General features: G+C 44.9%; 1 protein-coding gene across 1 annotated transcript in view; it reads left to right on the top strand.

The window, feature by feature from the left end:
• The first annotated feature begins 11,460 nt into the window (after positions 1 to 11,460).
• Positions 11,461 to 26,605, top strand: part of CIITA (class II major histocompatibility complex transactivator) — a 54,032-nt gene continuing 38,887 nt past the window's right edge. Inside the window, exon 1 of the mRNA XM_077275201.1 lies at positions 11,461 to 11,507. Coding sequence (XP_077131316.1) covers positions 11,501 to 11,507 — 7 coding nt within the window. The 5' untranslated portion in view covers positions 11,461 to 11,500. The remainder of the gene's footprint in view (positions 11,508 to 26,605) is intronic.

Raw genomic sequence — 26,605 nt, 5'->3', positions numbered from 1 at the left:
TTTGTGGATTCAGGTGCTGCCCTGAACCTGATGGATTTGTCGTTTGCCGGGCGCTGTGGTTTTGTTCTAGAGCCTTTACAATTCCCTATTCCACTGAGGGGAATTGATGCTACACCATTGGCTGAGAATAAGCCTCAGTATTGGACTCAAGTGACCATGTGCATGACTCCTGTACATCAGGAGGTGATTCGCTTTCTTGTGCTGCATAATTTGCATGATGTTGTCGTTTTGGGTCTGCCATGGCTGCAGGCCCATAATCCAGTTCTGGATTGGAAAGCTATGTCTGTTTCAAGTTGGGGTTGCCAGGGGATTCATGGCGATGCTCCTTTGGTGTCAATTGCTTCTTCCACTCCTTCTGAGGTCCCTGAGTTTTTGTCGGACTACCAGGATGTATTTGATGAGCCCAGATCCGGTGCCCTGCCTCCTCACAGGGATTGTGATTGTGCTATAAATTTGATTCCTGGTAGTAAGTTCCCTAAGGGATGACTTTTTAATTTGTCTGTACCAGAACATGCCGCGATGCGGAGTTATATAAAGGAGTCTTTAGAGAAGGGACATATTCGCCCGTCCTCCTCCCCTCTTGGTGCAGGATTCTTTTTTGTGGCCAAAAAGGATGGTTCTCTGAGACCTTGTATAGATTATCGTCTTCTAAATAAAATCACGGTCAAATTTCAGTATCCTTTGCCATTATTATCTCATCTGTTTGCTTGGATTAAGGGGTCCAGTTGGTTCACCAAGATAGATCTTCGTGGTGCGTATAACCTTGTGCGTATTAAGCAGGGGGATGAATGGAAAACAGCATTTAATACGCCCGAAGGCCATTTTGAGTACTTGGTGATGCCTTTTGGACTCTCTAATGCTCCTTCTGTGTTCCAGTCCTTCATGCATGACATCTTCCGAGAATATCTGGATAAATTTATGATTGTGTATCTGGATGACATTTTGGTCTTTTCTGAGGACTGGGAGTCTCATGTGAAGCAGGTCAGGATGGTATTTCAGGTCCTGCGTGCTAATGCCTTATTTGTGAAGGGCTCAAAATGTCTCATCGGAGTACAGAAGGTTTCCTTTTTGGGTTTTATTTTTTCTCCTTCTACTATTGAGATGGACCCAGTCAAGGTCCAGGCTATTCATGACTGGACTCAGCCTACATCTGTTAAGAGTCTTCAGAAGTTCTTGGGTTTTGCTAATTTTTACCGTCGCTTCATTGCTAATTTTTCTGGCGTGGTTAAACCCTTGACGGATTTGACCAAGAAGGGTTCTGATGTGACTAATTGATTTCCTGCGGCCGTGGAAGCCTTTCGGGAGCTGAAGCGCCGGTTTTCTTCGGCTCCAGTTTTGTGTCAGCCTGATGTCTCTCTTCCTTTTCAGGTCGAGGTTGATGCTTCTGAGATTGGAGCAGGGGCTGTTTTGTCACAGAGAGGCTCTGATTGCTCTGTGATGAAACCTTGTGCTTTCTTTTCAAGAAAGTTTTCGCCTGCCGAGCGGAATTATGATGTTGGTAATCGGGAGTTGTTGGCTATGAAGTGGGCATTTGAGGAGTGGCGACATTGGCTCGAGGGAGCTAAGCATCATGTGGTGGTCTTGACTGATCACAAAAATCTGATTTATCTCGAGTCTGCCAAGCGGCTGAATCCTAGACAGGCTCGTTGGTCGTTGTTTTTCTCCTGTTTCGATTTCGTGGTCTCGTACCTGCCTGGTTCGAAGAACGTGAAGGCTGATGCTCTTTCTAGGAGTTTTGTGCCTGACTCTCCGGGAGTTTCAGAGCCGGCTGGTATTCTCAGAGAGGGAGTGATTTTGTCTGCCATTTCCCCAGATTTGCGACGAGTGCTGCAGAAATTTCAGGCGGATAGACCTGACCGTTGCCCACCAGAGAGACTGTTTGTCCCAGATAGATGGACCAGCAGAGTTATTTCCGAGGTTCATTCTTCGGTGTTGGCAGGCCATCCTGGGATTTTTGGTACCAGAGATTTGGTGGCTAGGTCCTTCTGGTGGCCTTCCTTGTCGCGGGATGTGCGTTCCTTTGTGCAGTCCTGTGGGATTTGTGCTCGGGCTAAGCCTTGCTGTTCTCGTGCCAGCGGTTTGCTTTTGCCTTTGCCTGTCCCGAAGAGGCCTTGGACGCACATTTCCATGGATTTTATTTCGGATCTTCCAGTCTCTCAGAGAATGTCTGTCATCTGGGTGGTGTGTGATCGTTTTTCCAAAATGGTCCATTTGGTGCCCTTGCCTAAGTTGCCTTCCTCCTCCGATTTGGTTCCTCTATTTTTTCAGAATGTGGTTCGCTTGCACGGCATCCCTGAAAATATTGTGTCTGACAGAGGATCCCAGTTTGTGTCCAGATTTTGGCGGATCTTTTGTGCTAAGATGGGCATTGATTTGTCTTTTTCGTCGGCCTTCCATCCTCAGACGAATGGCCAAACCGAGCGAACTAATCAGACCTTGGAAACTTATTTAAGATGTTTTGTTTCTGCTGATCAGGATGATTGGGTGACTTTTTTGCCGTTGGCCGAGTTTGCCTTTAATAATCGGGCTAGTTCTGCTACTTTGGTTTCGCCTTTTTTCTGCAATTCTGGTTTTCATCCTCGTTTTTCCTCGGGTCAGGTTGAGCCTTCTGACTGTCCTGGGGTGGATTCTGTGGTGGATAGGTTGCAGCAGATTTGGAACCATGTGGTGGACAATTTGAAGTTGTCACAGGAGAAGGCTCAGCGCTTTGCCAACCGCCGTCGCGGTGTGGGTCCCCGACTTCGTGTTGGGGATTTGGTATGGCTGTCTTCTCGGTATGTTCCTATGAAGGTCTCCTCTCCTAAATTCAAGCCTCGCTTTATCGGTCCTTATAAGATTTTGGAAATCCTTAACCTGGTGTCATTTCGTTTGGACCTCCCAGCGTCGTTTGCCATTCATAACGTGTTCCATAGGTCTTTGTTGCGGAGGTATGTGGTGCCTGTGGTTCCTTCTGTTGAGCCCCCTGCCCCGGTGCTGGTTGAGGGCAAATTGGAGTATGTGGTGGAGAAGATCTTGGATTCTCGTATTTCTAGACGGAGGCTTCAGTATTTGGTTAAGTGGAAGGGCTATGGTCAGGAGGATAATTCCTGGGTTGTCGCCTCTGATGTTCATGCGGCCGATTTGGTTCATGCCTTCCATGTGGCTCATCCTGATCGCCCTGGGAGTTTTGATGAGGGTTCGGTGACCCCTCCTCAAGGGGGGGGGGTACTGTTGTGAACTCTGTTTTTGGGCTCCCTCTTGTGGTCACAAGTGGTACTGTGTGAGTGCTGTCTTTGGGCTCCCTCTGGTGGCTCTTTGTGTCTTTCTGCAGGTCTGAGGCTGATCAGCTGTCTCGTTATCTGTTAGCTGGTTTCCTATTTAGCTCACCTGGACTTTCAGTGTTTGCCTGCTGTCGATGTATTCAGTGCTATTTTGATCTCTCCTGAATTCCTTCGCTATCAGTCTCTTCAAGAGAAGCTAAGTTTTCTGTTTGGTTATTTTTGCTCATCAGTGTTCAATATGTTCCTTGGTTATTTACTTGTCCTTGTCCAGTTTGCTAATATGTGATTTCCTTGCTTGCTGGTAGCTCTAGGGGGCTGAGTTTCTCCCCTCACACCGTTAGTTGGTGTGGGGGTTCTTGAATTCTCAGCGTGGATATTTTGTATAGGGTTTTTTACTGACCGCACAGTTCCCTGCCTGTCTTCTGCTATCTAGTATTAGTGGGCCTCATTTGCTGAATCTGTTTTCATTTCTACGTTTTGCATTTTCCCCTTACCTCACCGTTAATATTTGTTGGGGGCTTCCTATATCTTTGGGGTCATTTCTCTGAGGCAAGTGAGGTCTTATTTTCTCTATAGGGGTAGCAAGTTTCTCAGGCTGCGTCGAGACGTCCAGGAATTTAGGCACGTTCACCGGCTACCTTCAGTGTGTTTGGTTAGGATCAGATTTGCGGTCAGTCCAGTTACCACCTCCCTAGAGCTCGTTCTATGTTCAGTTACTTAGCTAGTTCATTCTGTGATCCTCAGCCACTAAGGATCATAACAGGAGCCATGCTCCTATCTATTAGGGCACTCCTCACAGAAGGGTAAAACTGGTGGTTTGGATAGAAAGTTAGTGAGACGCTGCCTGGGTTCTGACCCAGAGAGTTCCTGTCAGGCAGACAGGGGTAAAGGAGGAACATCTGAGCTGCAGACAGAGGGTCCCTGTCAGGGGTGGGATCCTGACAGAGGCCTAGCGGGATAGAGAGCTACGGAGCTGCGCCTGCCCCACGTGCGGCAGCATCCTAAGAAAGGACATGAAGAGAAGTGTATTGTAGAGAGTGAGAAACGAAGTCACAGCACAAGGAGAAAACATCGGGAGGAGTTCTGCCCTGTAAAGGCTGCCTCCTTCTGAGGCGCATATAAAGAATTAGATCTCAGCCACAAATAAGTCCAAAACTGGACAAAACATAAACTCCCCACCAATATATATACTAATCCGAAAAAAGGAGTCATCGAATTGTCTTTAAGAGGTATAGAAAAGTAACAACTTTATTGTGTATTAACATCCATTAAAAATGCCAATATATAAAATATATACTCAGAGTCAAAATAGCATAGTACTGTGAATCATGGAAAAGGGTAAACAGAGACCACAGGTCACATCTAAAATGTACGCCTTGAAAGCCCAGGTGAACACAGTAAGTAAGTGGCACTACCAGCTTACCAGTCCCACCAACAGTATATATAAGGTGAAAGACTAACAATAAATAAGAGACCGGGCCTTACCCATGTTAGACGCAGTGTGAACCTGTGGAAACGCCAGTCCTTCTGAGGCGCGTAGCTGGTGGCTGGAACACCGAGGGAGTTATTGACTCTACGCATTACTTCAGAGACCGGCAGGACAGTAAATTCCAAGTTGGCTGCCCGACCTTAATACCTAAGAAGACACAGTGGCAACTTGTTGGGGTTGGGGCATCTCTAGGGTCCCTATAAACAAGCCTCAGGCCATCAGTCATATGGGTTTGTCCTATCCACACCATCTGGGGGACAGAGAGGAAGAAATAACATCTAGAACATCCACGAAAGGTGTGAGGACCTTACTGAGTTGCTCAGCAGGGAGGTACTACAACACACAGGCGCTAGTAGGAAGGCTACTGATTTCCACCTGGATAAGGGGACTCTGGATTTGCCTTCCCTGTGGTCTGTGCCCTGGGCTGTGGATGCTGAAGCTTCCAGTAAAAGGTAAAGAGACTGCAACCTTGCGTCCTCGTTATTTCCTGCGCCTTGCAACCTCCACCACCACCATCTACACTTCTGGGAAGCCCTGGGGATACACTTCACCTGTGGGAAGGTATACCATCTTGCTGCCGTAACATCACCCCAGCGGACCCCTAAGCAGCGTCGGTCACCCTGACCGAACACCACAGGTGGCGTCACGAACACTTCCCCTTTTAATACGGACGTCCCTAGGGCCACGGACCGGGTCAGCCACTGTGACATCCCCATCGAGAACCGAAGGGCCCGGTACTGAGTTCCCCTAGCCCTGGGGGGCGATCCACTATCTTGACCGAGTCTCCTATGTATTTCCTCTAAAAACCACTTATGTTGATAGTGGAAAGTTAGTTGACGTCATTACGTCCAGATTCTGTTCTGCAGTATCTATTGGACGCAGACTGAAGAGAAGATTGAGGTATAATAAAAAGCAGATCTACACTCATCAAGTCAGGTGTCATAAATAATGAATTCATGATGCACAAATAACAGCCTCATGAATTCACTATTTCTGACACCAGTCCAGGTGAGTATAGATATGCCTTGTATGACCTACATCGTCTCTTCGGTTTGTGTGAAATAGATTATGTACAATGAAGAAAAAATGGAGGTTATACAAGGCAGTTCTCTACTCACCAGGTCAGGTGTGATATATAATGAGTTCACGACGCAGAGTTTTGTGCATCATGAACTCACTATTTATGACACATGACCTGTTGAGTATAGTTCTGCTTTGTATTATCGCCATTTTCTCTTCAGTCTGTGACACAGATTAATCAGACTGAAGAGATTATGGAGAAAATACAAGTTATATATTTTTTTGCCACCTCATAGCTCTATACCAAACACACAAAGCTTCAGTCTTGTACTTAATAACTACTGGAGCTAAGATTTGGCAAAAAAAAAATAATGTGCGGCGCAGTGTTTTATAGGCGCACGGTGTGTGTTACTGGCGGCGAAACACACAAATAACCAAACATTATTGGGGGCAAAAAACATTATTATTTATTTATAAATAAAAAAAAAATTTAACTGCGCCGGCTTGGGGTAGAGTGACGGAACTGGGGAGTGTGTAGCTGTGAGGCCTGGCTAAGTGTGGACGACGCAGGGGTGGCAGGAGAAGGGGCAATCAACGTAGTGGGATCTGGGAGTTCGGTGATGGGGCTTGACGCATGAGAGGGCTGAGACACACTGGAAGGGTGAGACAAACCTGACATTACAGACACATTGGGAGGCGAGGGGGGAGGAATAGAGATAGTCTGCTGTTTCTTTTTCCCTTTTTGGGATCAGCGCTGTGGTCTAGGGAGCCTCGGCGGGTTCATTTCTTGTGGCCTGGTCATAGTGGCCGAACTGTCAGGGTCTTTGTGCCGCTACTGCTGCATGGTTGCGGTTGGAGGTTGGAAGGCCATGCCAGGGTCCTGCTGCTGTGGCATGGTTGTGGAGCGGAAGGCCATGCCAGGGTCCTGCTGCTGCATGGTGGAGCGGAAGGCCATGCCAGGGTCCTGCTGTGCATGGTGGAGCGGAAGGCCATGCCTGGGTCCTGCTGCTGCATGGTGGAGCGGAAGGCCATGCCAGGGTCCTGCTGCTGCATGGTGGAGCGGAAGGCCATGCCTGGGTCCTGCTGCTGCATGGTGGAGCGGAAGGCCATGCCAGGGTCCTGCTGCTGCATGGTGGTGTCAGTGGAGGAGGTCCAAGCAGGAGCAGCAGTTGTTATGGTGGTGGCGGTGGGCTGTCCAACAGCACTTGGCATGGTGGTGGTGCTGTAGTGGTGTCCGGCAGTGCTTGGAATGGAGGTGGCCGTGCAGTGGTATGCAGCAGAGTTCGGCATTGATGTCAAGCGTGACAGTGTTGGCACAGGTGGACATGCCGCCACTGTCTGCTGAAAATACCGAGTCTGCTGCAAAGCCTGCACGTAAGCAGCATTGCATGCCTGCATGACACTAAGCTGGAGATCAGGAGTAAGGTGTTCCGACATGCCGTGTTCAATTTGATTGAAAAAATGATGTTCTGGCCTCTGGAGGTCAGCTTTCACTTGGTCAAGACTTTTGGTGACCTCCTGGATACGTGTATTCATATTGTTTATGGCACTATCCAGTCGGTCACCCATCGCCTTGAGTCCATCATGAAAGACCGAGCTCAACTGCAAAAACTCGGGCATGAGTGACCTGTCCGAGGCCCTCTGCCGCTGCTGGGAAAAGCCGCCTAAAAAAGAGGCAGAGGACTGGGACAGGGGAACACCTGATGGACCAGCATCCTGGTCTCCAGTTTGTGTGGCAGGCCCACTTGCTGCAGCGCTGCTGGATGGCTGGGACGGGTCCGTGGCTGTCTGATGAAGGACCGCTCCAGAACCAGGGTCAAGAGTGCTGCTTCATGTGCAGTGAAAAAAAGAAGAAAAAAAAAATTAATACCAAACATTTACAAATCGCCAACTCCTGTGGAATAGAAACATACAGTTTATGGCAATACAACACAACCTAATACACCAAAAAAATACGTTCTCTGGGCAAGGACCGGTCTCAAAAATGTCAGAATGCGATGGTATTTATATTTTCGGATCCTTGCTCTCAAACCACTAGGAACCCGGCTCTCATGACGAAGGTCCTTGTTGAAGCGATCCTTCATCGAACACCAACGTGTTTTGACTTTGAGCACTGTTGAAAAAAACAAAAAAAATTGTTAGACAATGGACTTTTGGTCATGATCACACATCTGTGTGTGATGAGAGAAACTCCTGAGAGTTTCTCTCATCACACACAGTTGTGTGATCACGGCCAAGGTCACTGCTGCATCACACTGCATTGCAATACTTACAAAATGCATTTCGGACCCGAGTCGGGGCGTTGTCCCAGCCATTCCACATCACTTTGGCCACCTCATTCCATAGCCGCCGGAGTGTCACGTTGCCCGAGTGCTGCGGAACCCGGGTGTCCCACAACGGGACTCGCTCATGGACCAGGGAGATTAGGAGGTCGAGGAGAAAGAAAACAGACAGAAAACTGGCATGAATATTGAAAGTCAAGAAAAAAAAAGAAAGTCAATATTGAGAGTCAAGAAGAAAAAGGTAAAGAAAGAGGAAAGTAAAGAAATGAACATTCAAGAAGAGTAAAGTGAGGATACAATAAACAGTCAGCCAGGTATACTTACACGCTGCCGCCTTTCCACCCGACCGTGAACCCGCTGTTCCTGCTCAGCCTCTGCCGCAGTGGAAGAAGTGCTCTAAAAAAAGGAAAAAAAAATTGTCACGTGTAGATGTGACAGTGAATACTTACCAATCTGAGGAGGCGAGTACTCACTTCACTGACATGTTCGGCTTGTGCAGGCCCAGGACGTTGCTCCTCCTCAAAAGAAGATGACATTCTGATGCATGCAGAAAGAAAGAAATGGCAGAAATTAGGACATATAGAGACAGAAAATAGAAAATAAACACATTGGCTAGGATATACTCACATTGTTCAGTGTCTTGTTTCCACCAAGGTTCTTGCCTGTGTCTGCTCTGCTTCTCTGTCTGCTGAGTAGTGACCTGCAACTGTCCACTCCCTCCTTTTATCAGTTTGTATGTGGAGGGTGGCTAATCGGTGTCTAGACATGTTTTCCTGTGGTGCAACGCATGCGTTCAGAAACGCAAGCAAACGCATGTCCTTGCAAACAAATGCGTTCACATAGACCGTAATGCGTTTTTTTGCTGCATTCCTTCCGCTAACATCCGCATACGTTTTTAGGCGGCAAATTGACGCCTCTGAAACTACTACATGTAGCATTTACCGCATCAAACCGCAGACGATGAAACGACACATGCGTCGTCAAACGCGGCAAAACACAACCGATCGCAGACACATGCGTCCCTAATGTTAAATATAGGAATACACGACGCATGCGGATAATCGCGGCACAAACGCTGCAGACACAACCGCAAATGTGAAACCAGCCTAAGGGCTGTCCCACACGTCCAGATAATTCCGGTACCGGAATAAATCGGTACCGGAGTTATCCGTGTCCGTGTGCCTGGGAACTCACGTAGGCCATACGTGCGGCACACGTGTGCCGCCCGTATGGCGAGTGGGTACCACACGGAGCGTGTGGTACCCACGCGTGTGGTACCCTGCATCGTGCTGAAGCCGCGATTCATATGTTCCCTGCAGCAGCGTTTGCTGCAGAGAAAATATGAATAACAGTGTTTAAAATAAAGATCTATGTGTCCGCCGCCCTCCCACCCCCTGTGCGCCCCCCCGCTGTTCAGAAAATACTTACCCGCCTCCCTCGCTGCTTCCTGGTCTGGCCGCGGCTTCTAGTGTATGCGGTCACGTGGGGCCGATCATTTACAGTCATGAATATGTGGCTCCACCTCCCATAGGGGCGGAGCCGACTATTCATGATTGTAAATGAGCGGCCCCACGTGACCGCATACAGTAGGAGGCGCGGGGCAGAGAGGAAGGAGTGACAGCCAACGTGGGAGCGGGTGAGTATTTTCAGGAAAGCGGGGGGGCGCACAGGTTGACACATAGATCTTTATTTTAAACACTATTATTCATATTTTCTCTGCAGCAAACGCTGCTGCAGGGAACATATGAATCGCGGCTTCAGCACCATGTGGGGGGGACAGCGCTTACTGTAGCGCTGTCTCCTGCACGCACACGGACCCCAGACGGAGAACGTCCGTGTGAGGTCCGTGTTTTACACGGACCCATTGACTCTATTGGGTCCGTGTAATACGTGCGCTCCCACGAACACTGACATGTCTCCGTGTTTGGCACACGGAGACACGGTCCGCAAAAAATCAATGACATCTGAACAGATGCATTGATTTTTATGGGTCTACGTGTGTCAGTGTCTCCGGTACGTGAGGAAACTGTCACCTCACGTACCGGAGCCACTGACGTGTGAAACCGGCCTAAGCACTATATCTATTCGGATAACTACTTATCCGAAGCTATTCAATCCACACTAGTCACTGCCTATCAGGTATGAGGTCACTACTTATCAGCTATGAGGTCACTATCAGGTGTGAGGTCACTACCTATCAGGTATGAGGTCACTACTACGTATGAGGTCACTATCACCACATACATATGAGGTCACACTACCTATTAAGTGTGAGTTAATCGATATACCAAGCACCAGACAATAAAAATAATGCACAATATTCAGTTAAATAGGATACTACAATAGAAATCAACAGTGCTTAGTAGAAAAAGAGTGAAACCACTCAGACACTAGAAGAACCAAGGTACTCCAGTAGCCGGACACTATAAAAAAAATATAAAACGGCAGCACTCAAATAATCATTTAAAATGCCTTTATTAAAATGGCAAGCGGTAATACTATATAAAAAATGCCTACATTTAGGACATACATAAATAAATCATAATATGTATAGTAAAAGATAGCGGACATAGACAAAGTGATATAAAATAAAACACCGGAAAATATTTTTATATATAGTAGATGGTTATATAGAAAGAACCCCCTATTGGAACACAAGAGAAAAGAGGATAAAAAATAATGAGAAACAACTATTAGCGATATCCCACGCCAAAGGCTATACTTATACTTATATCATTATATAATAGGAAAAACTAAAAAATTCCAGTGAATGTATATAGTCATAATCATAATCAAAAATTGTGAACTATAAATCTCAGCATGCACATGATAAAGTGCTTAAAGTGCAAAAAAAGAGAATAACACGTGGAAACAAAGGGGACACTTGCCCAAAGATTAGTGCAGCATTGTAGTGCAAAAAGAACAGCTTGTGAAAAAAGGGGGTCTATGCCTTTAAACGCCGCTGCTCCTACTGTGTGCGCTACAGTTGTTATATGGAATTATTACCGCTTGCCATTTTAGTAAAGGCATTTTAAATGATTGAGTGCTGCGGATTTATTTTTTATATATTGTCCGGCTACTGGGGCACCTTGGTTCTTCTATTAGGTGTGTGGTCACTCTCTATACAGTCACTACGTATTAGATATGAGCTCATTCCTTGCACTTACAGATAATTAAAGTCAATGTCCATATTGATGCTAAACATGACAATGGAGACCCTAATAATCCATAATGACCCCAGGGACCGTGCAGACCGGTGCAGGGCGGTGTGAGCCCTCGTCTACCGTCTGCACACATGACTAAATACTCGGAATATGAAAGTATCACCGCGTCCCTCACACACGGTGAAGCGGAGAGTGGCGCATGCGCAGTGCTGTGGTCTCAGTAACAGCTATACATAGAGCTGCAGGCAGAGGAGCGCGCAGAGCCCGGACTGTACACAGAGCGGCATGGAGGGTGAGTACCGCGCTCCGTCCTCACACTGCGCTACATACATACACCTGTACTGACCGCAGTAATGTGCACAGGGCATCTGCCGGGCAGCGCTGTCTGCTGCACCCCTTGTGTGCCACACAGCTGCCAGTGCAATACTCGCAGAAGTTTCTGCCTCACTCTTCTCCTTATTGCTGCATCTTGTGTGGTTCTTATTTAGTGCATTTACTTTCCCTGAAGTCACTTATTGCTCCTCTTCTGCACCTCATGTATGGGACTGACACATGTCTGTAGGACGAGATCCCAGGAGATCCCAGAAGATCGCTGCCTAGTGCCTACTGCTATTGGACAACTTTCAGAATAGTCCGCCTGTCTGTCACACCATACATATGTCCTGATGGGTAAAGTGTGACCCCGAAATTGTATACTGCGATTGTTTCTCTTCCGGGACGTTCCACTTTAAGCCCACAAAGGGTTACACTCCCAGCGCGCTGGCGTAGCTGGCTGAGGGGGCGGCGGGCATTGTTTACACACCTATTTTTGTGTAGACGGATGTAATGGCCCAATTTGTGTACTAATCTCCATAATACCGTAAATGTAGTGATATGTAACGACTGCCGCGTTCTGCCCGAGTGTCAGAGGTCACGCGTGTGACCGTATCACCGTCCAGGTGTGCAGAGCCGGAGCGCCGCATGTATACGGTATCACCATAGGTCCACAATGTCACATGGAGACACACAGAGCTAAAAAGTCATTGTGACCTGTTCAGGGGGCTCTCCTAAAAGCTTTAGGGTGCCGAGTCCCCTATATATATATATACTGTATACGGTATAGCTCATACTGCTCTAGGCGTTAAGGTTGGCGACCTCACCGTATCTGCTTGATCCCTCCAGAGCTCCGAGCAAACGTCACTGCTAAAAACGATAGCAAACTAAATGAGAAGAAAGGTGATCCAGCTCAATGGGTAAAGTTTTTTTAATTTTATTAACTCATTGTTAAAACATCTTCACATCCATAGACTAGAATATCAAAACATTAACGCGTTTTGGGTGGCTTTTGCACCCCTTTTACTCATGATGTTTTGATATTCTATTTTACGGACTACAAATTGAAGTTTATTTTTTATCCGTTGAGCTGGATCCACTTTCCGCTCATTGAGTTTCAATACTGTATTTTCGGTTGCCACTTTTCTTAACAATTTTGTATTGATACATTTTCATGCATTTTAATTATTCAGAAAGGCAACAAAATGTCCTACAAAGCTACACCTCACTATATGCATGCACATGTACAAACGAGCACACAAAACAGGCACACATTCACCTGCAGGCGCACTAACAGTATACCGACGTGCTCACCTACACACACACCGTACATGCACACACTCATTACATCCTGGCACATACACATTCACACTATGCATCGAGGCCTCATCCAGATATCTGTGAATAACGTACGTGTTCTGTCCATGATTTTCTCAGATACAACACATACTTATTATAGTCTATGGAAAAAGTCAGAGACGCCATATTCTAGGGTGCCTGCAAACAAGCGCATAAAAAATTATCCAAGTTTTATCCACAATTGTTCTTAATTTTCACCATATTTTCATCTGTGTCCATTTTTTGCATCCGTGACTTATCCGTGTGCGATTCGTTTTCATACAACCACATGATCACACACAGTTTCCTAGTTGTATAATAGAAATCTATCCGTAAGAATCGGATGCTGTTCTGATGTTTTTTGTGGAATCTGATTTTTTTTTTTTTTGCACTTTTAGGGTATGTGCAGACGTTGCGGATTGGCCGCTGCGAATTCGCAGCAGTTTTCCAGCCGGTTTACAGTACCATGTAAACCTATGGAAAACAAAATCCGCAGTGCGTTTTACCTGTGGATTTTTCAAAAACTGAACGGAAAAATCTGCACAGAAATCCGCAACGTGGGCACATAGCCTAGACGTCACTGTGTGAGCCTCATCCGAGACTCAGCTGAAAGTAGTACATGCTGTCATTTCTAACCCTAACCCTGCAGAATGTAAGCCCGCAAGGGAAGGGTCCTCGCCCCTCTGTATCAGTCTGTCATTGTAAGGGCTGTCCCACACGTCCAGATAATTCCGGTACCGGAATTATCCGTGTGCCCCTGCGTTTCTGGTGAACATCAGTGTGGCACACGTGTGCCGCCCGTGTGCCCACTGGGTACCACATGCACCGTGCTGGGTACCACACGTACTACCAGCATCTGGTGCTGAATCCGCAATTCATATGTTCCCTGCAGCAGCGTTTGCTGCAGAGAAAATATGAATAATAGTTTTTAAAATAAAGATCTATGTGTCCGCCACCCCCCCACCCCCTGTGCGCCCCCCCCCCCCCCCCGCTGTTCTGGAAATACTCACCCGCTCCCTCGTTGGCTGTCGCTGCTTCCTGGTCTGGCCCCATCTTCTCCTTTATGCGGTCACGTGGGGCCGCTCATTTACAGTCATGAATAGGCGGCTCCACCCCTATGGGAGGTGGAGCCACATATTCATGACTCTAATCGTCGGCCCCACGTGACAGCATACAGTAGAAGGGGCGGCCAGCACAGAACACTGCGAGGGAGCGGGTGAGTATTTTCAGAACAGCGGGGGGGCGCACAGGGGGTGGGAGGGCGGCGGACAGATAGATCTTTATTTTAAACACTATTATTCATATTTTCTCTGCAGCAAACGCTGCTGCAGGGAACATATGAATCGCGGATTCAGCACCAGTGGGGGGGACAGCGCTTACTGTAGCGCTGTCCCCTGCATGGCACACGGACTGCAAACGGAGGAGGTCCGTGTTTTACACGGACCCATTGACTTTAATGGGTCCGTGTAATCCGTGCGCTCCCACGAACACTGACATGTCTCCGTGTTTGGCACACGGAGACACGGTCCGCAAAAAATCAATGACATCTGCACAGATGCATTGATTTTAATGGGTCTACGTGTGTCAGTGGCTCCGGTACGTGAGGAAACTGTCACCTCACGTACCGGAGCCACTGACGTGTGAAACCGGCCTAAGTTTGTTTTCTGTAAGTGATATCTGTAACTTGTATGTAACCCCTTCTCATGTACAGCACCATGGAATCAATGGTGCTTTATAAATAAATAATAATAATAATAATTTCTTTCATACAGACAGTCGCGCTAAGGCTGGGTTCACATTGCGTTATGGCAGTCCGTTAACGCTGCCATTAACCCCTATTATCGGGCGCATCGCCAATGCATGCCATAATCGGCATGTGCTAGCGATGTGCCGTCATTCAGTGACGGAGCCTCGGACGCGGGCTGAAGCATCTGAGGCTCCGTCACTGCTAGCACAGATGAATCATCTGCGCTAGCGGTATAGCATAACGCGATGGCGTGTATGCTATAGTGTTAACGCAGCCCGTCAACGCTATGCATTGAACGGGCTGCTATAACGCAATGTGAACCTGGCCTAAGAGAAAAATTGTTCATCTGAACAGAACTGTTGAATAACATGGGTCAGTGTGTTGTCCGATTAAAAATAGGATAGCCCATGTCCGATTTATACGCTCGTCTGCCTTAGCCCTTAATCTAAGTCACAGGATCAATATCACTAATACAAGTCTGTGACCCAGATTCATTAAAACTGATGTTTCATACACCAGTTTTAGGGGCGTGCAGGGATAAGATGCGCCAATAGTTAATAGTCACATGCCACCGAATGCCTATGGCGCATCTTATCAGTGGCGTGCACCTCGCCAGAAATCCCACCACTTTTAATGAATTTGACAAGCGGACATATACTCGCTCCACCCTGCCATGTCTCCTCCCCAACTGCGCACATTTTGGAATAACTGCCTGAAACTGGTGTGAAAACGTCAAAAGTCTCAATTTTATGACGTTTTGAAGTGTTTTACGTAGATAAATTGGGATCTATGGGTCCGTGAAAAATCCTGTCAATGTATAGAAGCTTTGCAAATTTTTTTATCTTTCGTACGAGAAAATCATTGATGGAACACTGTAAAAAAATGACACATGATCAAAGGCTGATGAAAATCTGATACAAAACAACTGATAAGCACCGACCATTTTTTTTTTCTGTTCCAGAAAAATGACTATTCCCCCCCAAAAAAAATAACGTACCTATAAGGCTGCCGTCACACTACCACTATTAGGCTAGTATTTTACCTCAGTATTTGTAAGCCAAAACCAGGAGTGGAACAAATAGAGGAAAAGTATAATAGAAACATATGCACCACTTCTGTATTTATCACCCACTCCTGGTTTTGGCTTACAAATACTGAGGTAAAATACTGACCTAATACTGCTAATGTGACGGCAGCCTAACTCTGTCCTGAAAGTGGAGTGTAGGTACTGGGCAACGTGGGACAGGAGTGATGCCCTAGACGCCTGGTACCTGGTGGCATTTCCAGCCCTGACTGTATGTCAGTAAGTTGGGGCTGTCAACATGCTCTATCTTGGCACAGGGCAGACCCCATGGCTGCTATAATGGTCCAGTATGGAACTATGCACTAATTGGCGCACATATTTTGAGGATTTTTCCCTTCGGTGGCTGAACAGAGCTGATGGCTTGTGTGAAGCTTTTTTTTATGGCTCTATTCCAGCCTTGTTTGAAGTGAAAGTGAAACCTCGCTTGCATCTTGTGTCTTGTATGTTAGCTCATTCTGGGCTTCCTTCCAAGGAGCGGATCAGGGAGTTTCCATGGCCCTGGACGCTGCTACCTGATTTCCCAGAAATGGCTTGACTTCAGATGTAGCTAGATAGCGCTTCACAGGTGACAGGCGTCTATTAGGCAGGGTGTGCGCTCTGTGCCTTTGTGTGCTGGAGTCCTTTTTGTTATATAATATTTATGAATATACAAAGAAACATTTGAAAATATTATTTTAGTGTCAATAATTTATTTATCAAAGTTGGCAATATTTTCTGTTACATTTTGCATAGAAAAACCCACTCTCCAATATGTAGAGGATACAATTTACCATCTTCCTTATGCATAACATTTCATAGGCTATGTTCACACATAGAGTTTTTGCTGTGTTTTTTTTTTTCTGCAGGAAAAGCCTGCAACAAAAAAAGGTTTTTGGTGTTTCTTGTGCATGCTGATAAAGTTTAGTGGCTCAAAAATTCATTAGTTAACTTCTTTAAAGGTTTTTATATCCAAAACTGTTAGGGTATGTCTCCACGGTCCATTTCGCCGGCGGGATCGCCACAGCGGCGAAGCCGCTCGGCGCTAAGCCCCGCCCCCTTAATGGGACGCGATGGTGCCGGATGTGTACAGTACACATCCGGGATCATCGCACCCCTCGCCATAGGGCCCTGTGATATGCCTTGCAGGGATGCTGCGTCCCCGCAAGGTGTACGGACATGCTGCGTTCTGAAAAGACGCACAGCATGTCCGGAGTCGCAGGGCCGCCGCGTGCGGGTTTCCACGCATAGTGGAGACGGGATTTCATAAAATCCCCTCCACTATGCTGGAACATCTGGACGCTGCTTGTTTGACGCTGCAGCGTCAAACAAGCAGCGTTTACTGACCGTGGAAACATACCCTAAGGGTATGTTTCCACGGTCAGGAAACGCTGCTTGTTTGACGCTGCGCAGAGCTGCAGCGTCAAACAAGCAGCGTCCAGATGTTCCAGCATAGTGGAGGGGATTTTATGAAATCCCGTCTCCACTATGCGTGGAAACCCGCACGCGGCGGCCCTGCGACTCCGGACATGCTGCGCGTCTTTTCAGATCACAGCATGTCCGTACACCTTGCGGGGACGCAGCGTCCCCGCAAGGCATATCACAGGGCGCTATGGGAGAGAGCGATCATCCCGGATGTGAAGAGTTAACACATCAGGCATGATCGTGTCCCAGAAAGGGGGCGGGGCTTAGCGCCGAGCAGCTTCGCCACTGCGGCGAAACCGCCGGCCATCCTGACCATGGAGACATAGCCTTACATGCGTTTCTTTCTGCGTTTTTTTTCACTTATGTTCACACGCTGCAAGAACGCAACGTGTGAACATAGCCTTATAGGGGTTGTTTCCTGCTTTAAAGACACGTTCAGATGAATCTGAAAGCTGCAGCCGCTGATTAGCTGCAGTGGTCATGTGGACACCCTCAAACAAATGTTAATATTAGGAGACCAGTGGGGGACACAGTACTGACTGTGGAGGAATGCTGCCATTCTGGATAATGAATATAGGGTTTTTTTTATTGATTACACCACCTAGGGTCCATTAATCTTGCTGTTCTGTTCAGGTCCATATAAGAACCCCTCAAATGAGGAAAAGTCAATTAATCACAAGTTTCAGATCTGCATAATAAATAATCTGCAGGGTCTCAAATTTAATTTTGGGTCATATGGACCTGAACAGAACAGCAGGGTTAAAGGGTTATTCATCTTAGCAGCCTGAGAATATTAACCCCCAGCTGTTACTTTAGCTTGGCTAGGGGCACACCTTTTTTTTATTTTATTTATTATTTAATATTTAAAAATACTGGGTGGGGACCCTTCTATTTTTGATAACTAGCTTTGCTAAAAATTATATCTGAGGGTTGCAGCTCGGAGATGTCAGTTTTGCCTGGCTGGTTACCAAAAATACAGGGGAACCAACGCCGGTTTATTTATTTATAGTGCAGGCAGCGGGTGATGAATTCTCCCATCATCCACCGCCTGCTCTCGCTATTATCAGCTGAGTACAATTCTCAACATTATTCCCTGCTAGCGCTGATCACAGTGCGATCAGGGGAGATTGATGAGAGCTGTCTTCAGCACCCAGGCCCAGAGAACAGCACGAACAGTACCGCTGCTTCCCAGACGCCAGTACGTGTCACACTGATGACACACGGATGTCATCAGTGTGCACGTGTGCGGGTCGTTTTACGGCCTACAACTGCTGTTAAAAAACGGACATGTCAGCGTGTTTTGCCCACGGATACACGATCTGTGGAAACACACTGACCTGTGCACTAGAATGGGTCTATGTGTGTAAGGCCAGAGTCACACTGGAGAGAAATACGGACATGTGAAAGGCGCAAAAGCAACGCATTGCACATGAACCAATGTTTCTCTATGGGGCAGCTTCCATCAGCCGTATATTTCTCGGCCGTATTTTATGGGCTGCATTTGTCAGCATATTGCGCAAAAAATCCTCCAATGAAAGTCTATGGGGGTGAGAAAAATACGGATTACACACGGACCATGCGTGTGAATTGCGAGAAATATGCACCGGTGTTCTATAGAAAAGCCAGCAATTCAGTGCGGTGTACAGTAAAATCACACTGACAGGTTAGAATAGAATAGCTAAAATAAATGTCTACACATAGTATACTGTAGGTATATATATATATATATATATATATATATATATATACATATATATATATATATATATATATATATATATATATATATATATATATATATATATATATATATAATGTCAGTGAGACACATATATTTATATTTCATACAGAGCTAGATGGCTTAAAAGCTGGTAATTCAATTGCCGGCTTTTGCTATCTCCTTATCAAACCCGACAGGATATGAGACATGGTTTACATACAGTAAACCATTTCATATCCTTTATATTTTTACATATTTCTTACTAATAATGTTAGATGTGTCTGTGTGTAAAATTTGGGAGCTCTAGGTGTTAAAATAAAGGGTTAAATCACTGAAAAAACTGGTGTGGGCTCCCAAACAATTTTCTCCGCCAGAGTGGGAAAGCCAGTGACTGAGGGCAGATATTAATAACCTAGAGAGGGACCATGGTTATAGGACCCCCCCCCCCCCCGGCTAAAAACATCTATCCCCAGCCACTCCAGAAAAGGCACATCTGTAAGATGCGCCTATTCGGGCACTTAGCCACTCTCTTCCCACTCCCGAGTAGAGGTGGGATATGGGGTAATAAAGGGTTAATGTCACCTTGCTATTGTAAGGTGACATTAAGCCAGGTTAATAATGTTAACACACACACACACACACACACACACACACACACACACACACACACACACACACACACACACACACACACACACACACACACTGAATAAAGTATTTTAATTAAATAAATACACATGGGGTTTTAATATCTTTATTGTACTCTCAATCCAACTGACGGCCCTCAATCTTCTGAAAAAAATTGAAAAATAAAAAAACACCAAAATTCCCACGCTAGAGTTCATATGAATATCTGCACTCAGTCACTGGCTTTCCCACTCTGGTGGAGAAAATTGTGCGGGAGCCCACACCAGTTTTTTCTGTGATTTATCCCTTTATATATATATATATATATATATATATATATATATATATATATATATACACAGTACAGACCAAAAGTTTGGACACACCATCTCATTTAAAGATTTTTCTGTATTTTCATGACTATAAAAATTGTACATTCACACTGAAGGCATCAAAACTATGAATTAACACATGTGGAATTATATACTTAACAAAAAAGTGTGAAACAACTGAAATGAACGAGTGGCCATCATTTTGCAAGCCGGCAAGAAAGTCTCGCCGTACAGATGCCATACGGAGGTTTACATGCGCAAAATACGCAGCCACACCTTACCAACGGATGACATACGGAACACTGATCAGGGAACATTTCTGCGTATTTGGTCCATAAAAAATGGACCGTATTTGTATACGTTGTGTGTAACTCCAGCCGGTATGTGTGAAAAGTGTCACCACACATACCAGAGACACGTGTGAAAGAGCACTTGATGGTGCAAAAATAGATGATTTCTGCACAACTAGACTGCAAATATGAGGCATAGAGGTATGACTTTTAAGATTTCTAGAACCTGTATGTCCATTCCCTTTAAATAAAGCAGTTTTGTTTTTTATACTTCCTGGTATTTGACTTCGACCAAGTTTTATGCTATGTTCACACGTTGTGTTTCTGTTGTATTTTTCTCTGCAGTCAAAACTTGCTCTCTTGGCAGTAAAGAACCAGCTGCAAAAAAGCAGGTTTTAGGGTATGTGTCCACGTTCAGGAAACGCTGCGTTTTTGACGCAGCGCTGAGCCGCAGCGTCAAAAACGCAGCGTCCAGATGTTACAGCATAGTGGAGGGGATTTAATGAAATCCCGTCTCCACTGTGCAGGAAAAAACGCATGCGTTTTTCCCGCGAATACGCACATGCGGTGCGTTTTTTAAAAACGCAGCATGTTGCTACAATGAGCAAAACACGCAGAAACACCGCAGGTGACCTGCCAGTGACCTCAGGTGCATTTTTGGTCAGGATTTTACTTGCATAAAATCCTGACCAAAGCCTGAAGCAAAACTGAACGTGGACACATACCCTTACTGAGTTTTGTTGAGTTTTTATTGCCTCTTGTGTATGCTGATAAAGTTTAGTGTCCCAATAAAAGATAATTCAACTTCCTTAGGTTTTTGCCCCCAAAACACAGCAAAACCTGATACCTGCGTTTTTGCACTTACCCATTGCTTTTTATGGGTGAAAAAATGCTGCAAAAACGCTGAAAGAAATGACATGCTGCAGTTTGCAAAAACGCAGCAGTTTTCCAAATCACTCAGGAAAAAAATAACAATGTGTGCATGAGATTTCTGAAGTCTCATAGCTTGAGATGGTAATATAGCTTAAAATTTGCATAAAAAAATTGCATTAAAAAGAAACGCAGCAAAAACTCAACTTGTGAATATAGCCTTATTGATAAAGTCATGAGTGGTTGACATGCGTCTTTCATGCATTTCGGATGGAAACATACTAAAAATACATGCGGTTTTAACTGCTGATTTTCTGCATATAATAATGAAAGTCTATTGAAAAAATCTGCAGGCAAGAAAAATCAAACAAAACCTGCTTTTTTTCTGCAGCTTCTTTACTGCCAAAAGAGCAGGTTTTGTTGCAGAAAAAAAAACACAGCAAAAATGCTACGTGTGAATATAGCCTAAGAAGCAGCGTTTTTTAAGAAAATACACAGGGTCAAAAACTCACCATGGGCACATAGTCTTAGGGTGAGTTTCCACGGTCAGTAAACGCTGCGTGTTTGACGCTGCGCAGAGCTGCAGCGTCAAACACGCAGCGTCCAGATATTCCAGCATAGTGGAGGGGATTTTAGATAATCCCGTCTCCACTATGCGTGGAAACCCGCATCCGTCTTCCCTGCGACTCCGGACATGCTGCGCGTCTTTTCAGATCGCAAGGCATATCACAGGGCGCTATGGGAGAGAGCGATGATCCCGGATGTGAAGAGTTAACACATCCGGCATGATCGCGTCCCAGAAAGGGGGCGGGGCTTAGCGCCGAGCGGCTTCGCCGCTGCGGCGATACCGCCGGCCATCCTGAACGTGGACACGTACCCTTACAGTTCCAACAAAGTGGATGGAATTGATAGAAATTTTGTGGTTTGCTTTTACTTAGCGTAAACTGAGCTGCGGTGCGTTTTTCATGTCTGCAATGTGCCATTTTCTGTTTTGGGAACACTGAGTTTATGTGCAGATTTTTTCCTATAGTCTTGCATTAGATGCAGAAATCCACAGATAAAAAAGCACAAATGTTTTTAGAGCGTTTCTGCGACGTGAACGCATAAAAAACACAAGTAATAGGAATGTGACTATACTAATAAAGTGTTATCAATGCCAAATACCAGGAAGTATAAAAAAAAAAGCAATGTTATTAAAACATGACACACCAACAATAGACAAAAAAGCGGTGTAAAAAATGCAGTAAAAATGCAATAAAAAATGCAAGGAACCTACGGTAATTTCCTTAATAGGTGTAGAAATGGTGCAGAAATTCTGCAACATCAAAAACTCACCAAAAACTCATCTCAAGAATGTAGCCTAAGTGGTAGACATTATCATCTGGGAAAGGCTCACCTGCCAGAACATGTTGATGCTAAAATATGCAATAATTATCCTAGAAATAATTGGTGCATCTATAAAAAGGCTTGTGCCATATATATCGTCACCTCTGTTAAAACTGATACCGCTGCCGTACCTCGCCTCTATATGGGGGGCACCTTAGTATTACAGAATGTCTCACAATTGTAGAGGCACTGGCTAAGCAGGACATATATAGAAGGTACATGCAGCACCATATATGCATATCGACACTATTTAAGTAACTGAAAATTTCCACGTGAGACATACCTGCCGAGGAAATTCTGCAGCAAAGAAACTGCAGTGAATTAACATTAATCTGTACTAAATTGTGCAGAATCTGTTGTGCATCTATCAGAGTTTTACTCCCAGTCAAAATCCCCAGTATAAATTGCCATCAACACTGCAGCACCGCTCAAATTGTCACCCACAATACATCTACTGTAAGGGCTTGTTCACACTCTACGTTTTTGTTGTTTTATATCCTTAGATTTTTCAAAGGTAAAAAAATGCTGCACTCGAGTGAATGAGCTTTCTGAAATCTCTGATACATTTTTTCCTTGGGCATTTGAACCATCATAGAGTTTTGTTTTTTTTCAAATCTGGGTAATGTGATTTCTTTCAGGGTGCATAAAGCGTTATTCACCCAATTCAAATGAATGGGGAAAAAAATGCAAAAAAAAGTAAATAAAAAATTAACATAAATGCGTGAATTTTACGCAGCGTTTTCTTGCCAATACTGGTCTTTTATGGAAAAAAAATCTGATATTAGGCAATGTTGGGAGCTGTAGATTCCCAATAGCTCGAGAGCCGCAGGTTGCAGTTCATTGTACTATAGATTTGCATAAGTAGCATCAACTATATAAATAGCAGAAATATAATGCTGTAGGGTCAGGTTTCCTTTCTGTACACATAGAAGTAATTTCATTCATTCAGGTTTTTGGGAGCTGGGACATCTACAACCATTTTTTTTTTAGTTTATTGATATCTATTTTACATACAATATATAAATATTGTTTAAAATGAAAGGTGTTAAAGGGAACCTGTCACCCCCAAAATCGACGATGAGCTAAGTCCACCAGCATCAGGGGCTTATCTACAGCATTCTGTAATGCATTCTGTAATGCTGTAGATAAGCCCCCGATGTATCCTGAAAGATGAGAAAAAGAGGTTAGATTATACTCACCTGGGCGGGCGGGCGGTCTAATCCGTTGGGCGTCGCGGTCCGGTCCGGCACCTCCCATCTTCTTACGATGATGTCCTCTTCTGGTCTTCACGCCGCGGCTCCTGCGCAGGTGTACTTTGACTGCCTTGTTGAGGCCAGAGCAAAGTACTGCAGTGCGCAGGTGCCGGGAAAGGTCAGAGAGGCCCAGCGCCTGCACACTGCAGTACTTTGCTCTGCCCTCAACAGGGCAGACAGTACGCCTGTGCCGGACCTGCAACGTGAAGACAAGAAGAGGACGTCATCCTATGAAGATGGGAGGCCCCGGACCGGACCGCAGTGCCCATCGGACCGGACCGCCTGCCCAGGTGAGTATAATCTAACCTCTTTTTCTCATCTTTTAGGATACATCGGGGGCTTATCTACAGTATTACAGAATGCATTACAGAATGCCGTAGATAAGCCCCTGATGCTGGTGGGCTTAGCTCATTGTCGATTTTGGGGGTGACAGGTTCCCTTTAATCAGAGTAATAAAATTGTTATTTTAATATAATTAAAACAATATACAAAAGAGAGTTACTCAAAAGGGGACTAAAAATACAACTAGTGGGACATCCCAATGTATAGTATACATACAATAAACATAAATGTAAGTGCTCTCAATATGCAGCTGATGTTATCTGCTTATATGTGATCCAAGATATATCATATACTACGGTATATAGTCAGAGACAACTTACAGAGAGAAAAAAGTAAATAACAAACAAGTAATAACTCGCATAATATAGTACCATCCATGGGTGTATCCTGAGCACCAATGCTTCTTCAAGGAACACCACCTGACAAAGACTGGCGAAACGCGCATTGGGATGTTTAACTATTTTTAAATAATGATTGTATTGTAAGGAGAAATTTAGCACCTTAGTCTTTATTGTTGGTTTAGATAATATATTGAAGTGTAGGCACATTAGGGAAGGCTGACAGCATCGCCCCATGATGATTGGCTCTTGCTATCCTTGAGGATACTGATGCCACTATCTGATTGGCTGATCATCTCTTGCAGAACTTTGTAAACAATATATGTATCACGTTATTGAGGTGCTATTGTTCAATTAATCTAATATATGTATATGACTCATGATGTTTACAGACAATGTAGGTGTATTTCTTTTGAATTTGTATATAAATTGTGTAATCTATGTTGGTGGGTTCGGCTTGAATGTTGTTTGGTGCAGACTGTGGCTCCAAACTATATAAGCCCGCCCTTTGTGATGTCCTGTATACTTGACATAATCAAAACTTGTATTTTTCTGTGGCAGAATAAAGCTCTCCGGATTTTTACACATGGACTGGAATATCCTGCAATATGTTGAAGTCTATTTGTAATTTAAGGCTGATGGAGAAAGCAACGTATTAATATGGTGTGCATATAGTCTGATTATTCAGAAACAGGCAACCACGGATCATGAGCACAGGAGGAAGTAACGTGTAATAGATTTACTACATAGTTTACGGTTCTTTATTAAAGTAAAGGAACAGGTGAAGTGGAAAGCTGGTGTGTTAACATGTCAGGGGCACATTGTATTGGATTGGGCCTCCATTTTATCTAAATCCCGGGGGAGGGGGATGTCATCACCATTGTGATCAAAAGAGGTAAATTATGAACCCTAGTGTAGATAAGGTGATAATTCGCTCCTCATGTCTATTGATTTTTTTGCTGTGGAGTAAATTATATTATGATGATGTTTCAGCAACTATATAATCGATTAAGTAAAGAGATCCGGTCACCAGTTTTTTAATGTCTGAACTCTAGACCTTAGTCAATGCCTGTTCTGCACTCCATAAAAGGATATATAGCCCCCTGACTCCCCCTGTATACCACCCAAAAACCTTTTGAAATTCACTCTATGTAAATCCTGCCGGTCTATTAGGCGTCCTTGCTGAGGTGTCTACCCCTCCTCTCTGGTGCTGATTGCCGTCCTCCTGCTCTGATTGACGTGGTGACACCTCCTGGGTCTTCCACATAGCGGGCGAAATCTCGCACCTGCCCAGAGGCATGCCTGGCTGGCACCTGCGCACTATAGCCTGCCCTACTGCAGGCAGAACCTAAAATGTAAGGGAGAGCTACCAGTCCATGCACTGCTTTCCGATCCTGGACCAATTTAAACGGCCATCTGACTATGCCATCTAGCACATGGAACAAATATACTCTCTCCTCTCCGACCCCCAAGTGTAGTGAAAAAGCTAAAGGGACTTTTAAATTAGAGCTTTTGAGGGGGCCTGTCTGTATTGATGGGTAGCCTAGAGACCTGGCCGAAAATGTGTTTATGGTGAGCTTTTCATGCTGCGTAAAAAAATCCCAAAAACACAGCACTTTACAGTTTCAGCAAAGAGGTTGGGAATTATAGAGACCCCATGCCCACTGTTCTTCTTTTTTACTCAGTGTAAACTGACCTCCAGTGCATGTTTGAACTTTGCAACATGTCAATTTCTCTTGTGTGTACACTGAATTTTATGTGCAGATTTTCCCCAGAGAATTGTATTTGATGTGTAAAATCCACAGGTAAAAAAACGCACAAGCATTTCTGGTACATTTCCTCTGCAGAAAAACATTAAAACCACATGTAATCCGCACATGACTATATCAAAGCCAAATAACAGGAAGTAACAAACAAAGCGTCGTTATTTAACACATGACATACCAACAAGAGACAATAACCGCATCAAAAATGCGATAAAAATGCAAGGAGAAAAATGTTCTCAAAAACGCAATAAAAAAATGCAAGTTATCTAATTTAGCTAATAGGTGGAGAAGTGCTGCAGAAAATCTTCAATATCAAAAACTTTCCAAAATGCTTATCATGGGGACATAGCTTTATGGAATACAAGTATGTCTTCAGGCTACGTTCCCACGATGAGTATTTGATGAGTTTTTGATGTTGCACATTTTCTGCAGCATTTCTGTAAAATAGGTTACGTGCGTTTTTTCGAAAATATGCAGCGTAAAAAACACACATATGCTTTAAGTGCATTTCTGCTGCGGAAATGCATCAAAATGTTTGTAATCTGCACAAGACTGCAACAAAAAGTTTTACCAGGAAGAATCCA

The sequence above is a fragment of the Ranitomeya variabilis genome, chromosome 7 (assembly GCF_051348905.1).
Source record: "Ranitomeya variabilis isolate aRanVar5 chromosome 7, aRanVar5.hap1, whole genome shotgun sequence".
NCBI classification, from domain to species: Eukaryota; Metazoa; Chordata; class Amphibia; order Anura; family Dendrobatidae; genus Ranitomeya; species Ranitomeya variabilis.
Note: the sequence above shows the minus strand (reverse complement) of the source record. Positions and strands in the feature narration are given on the sequence as shown.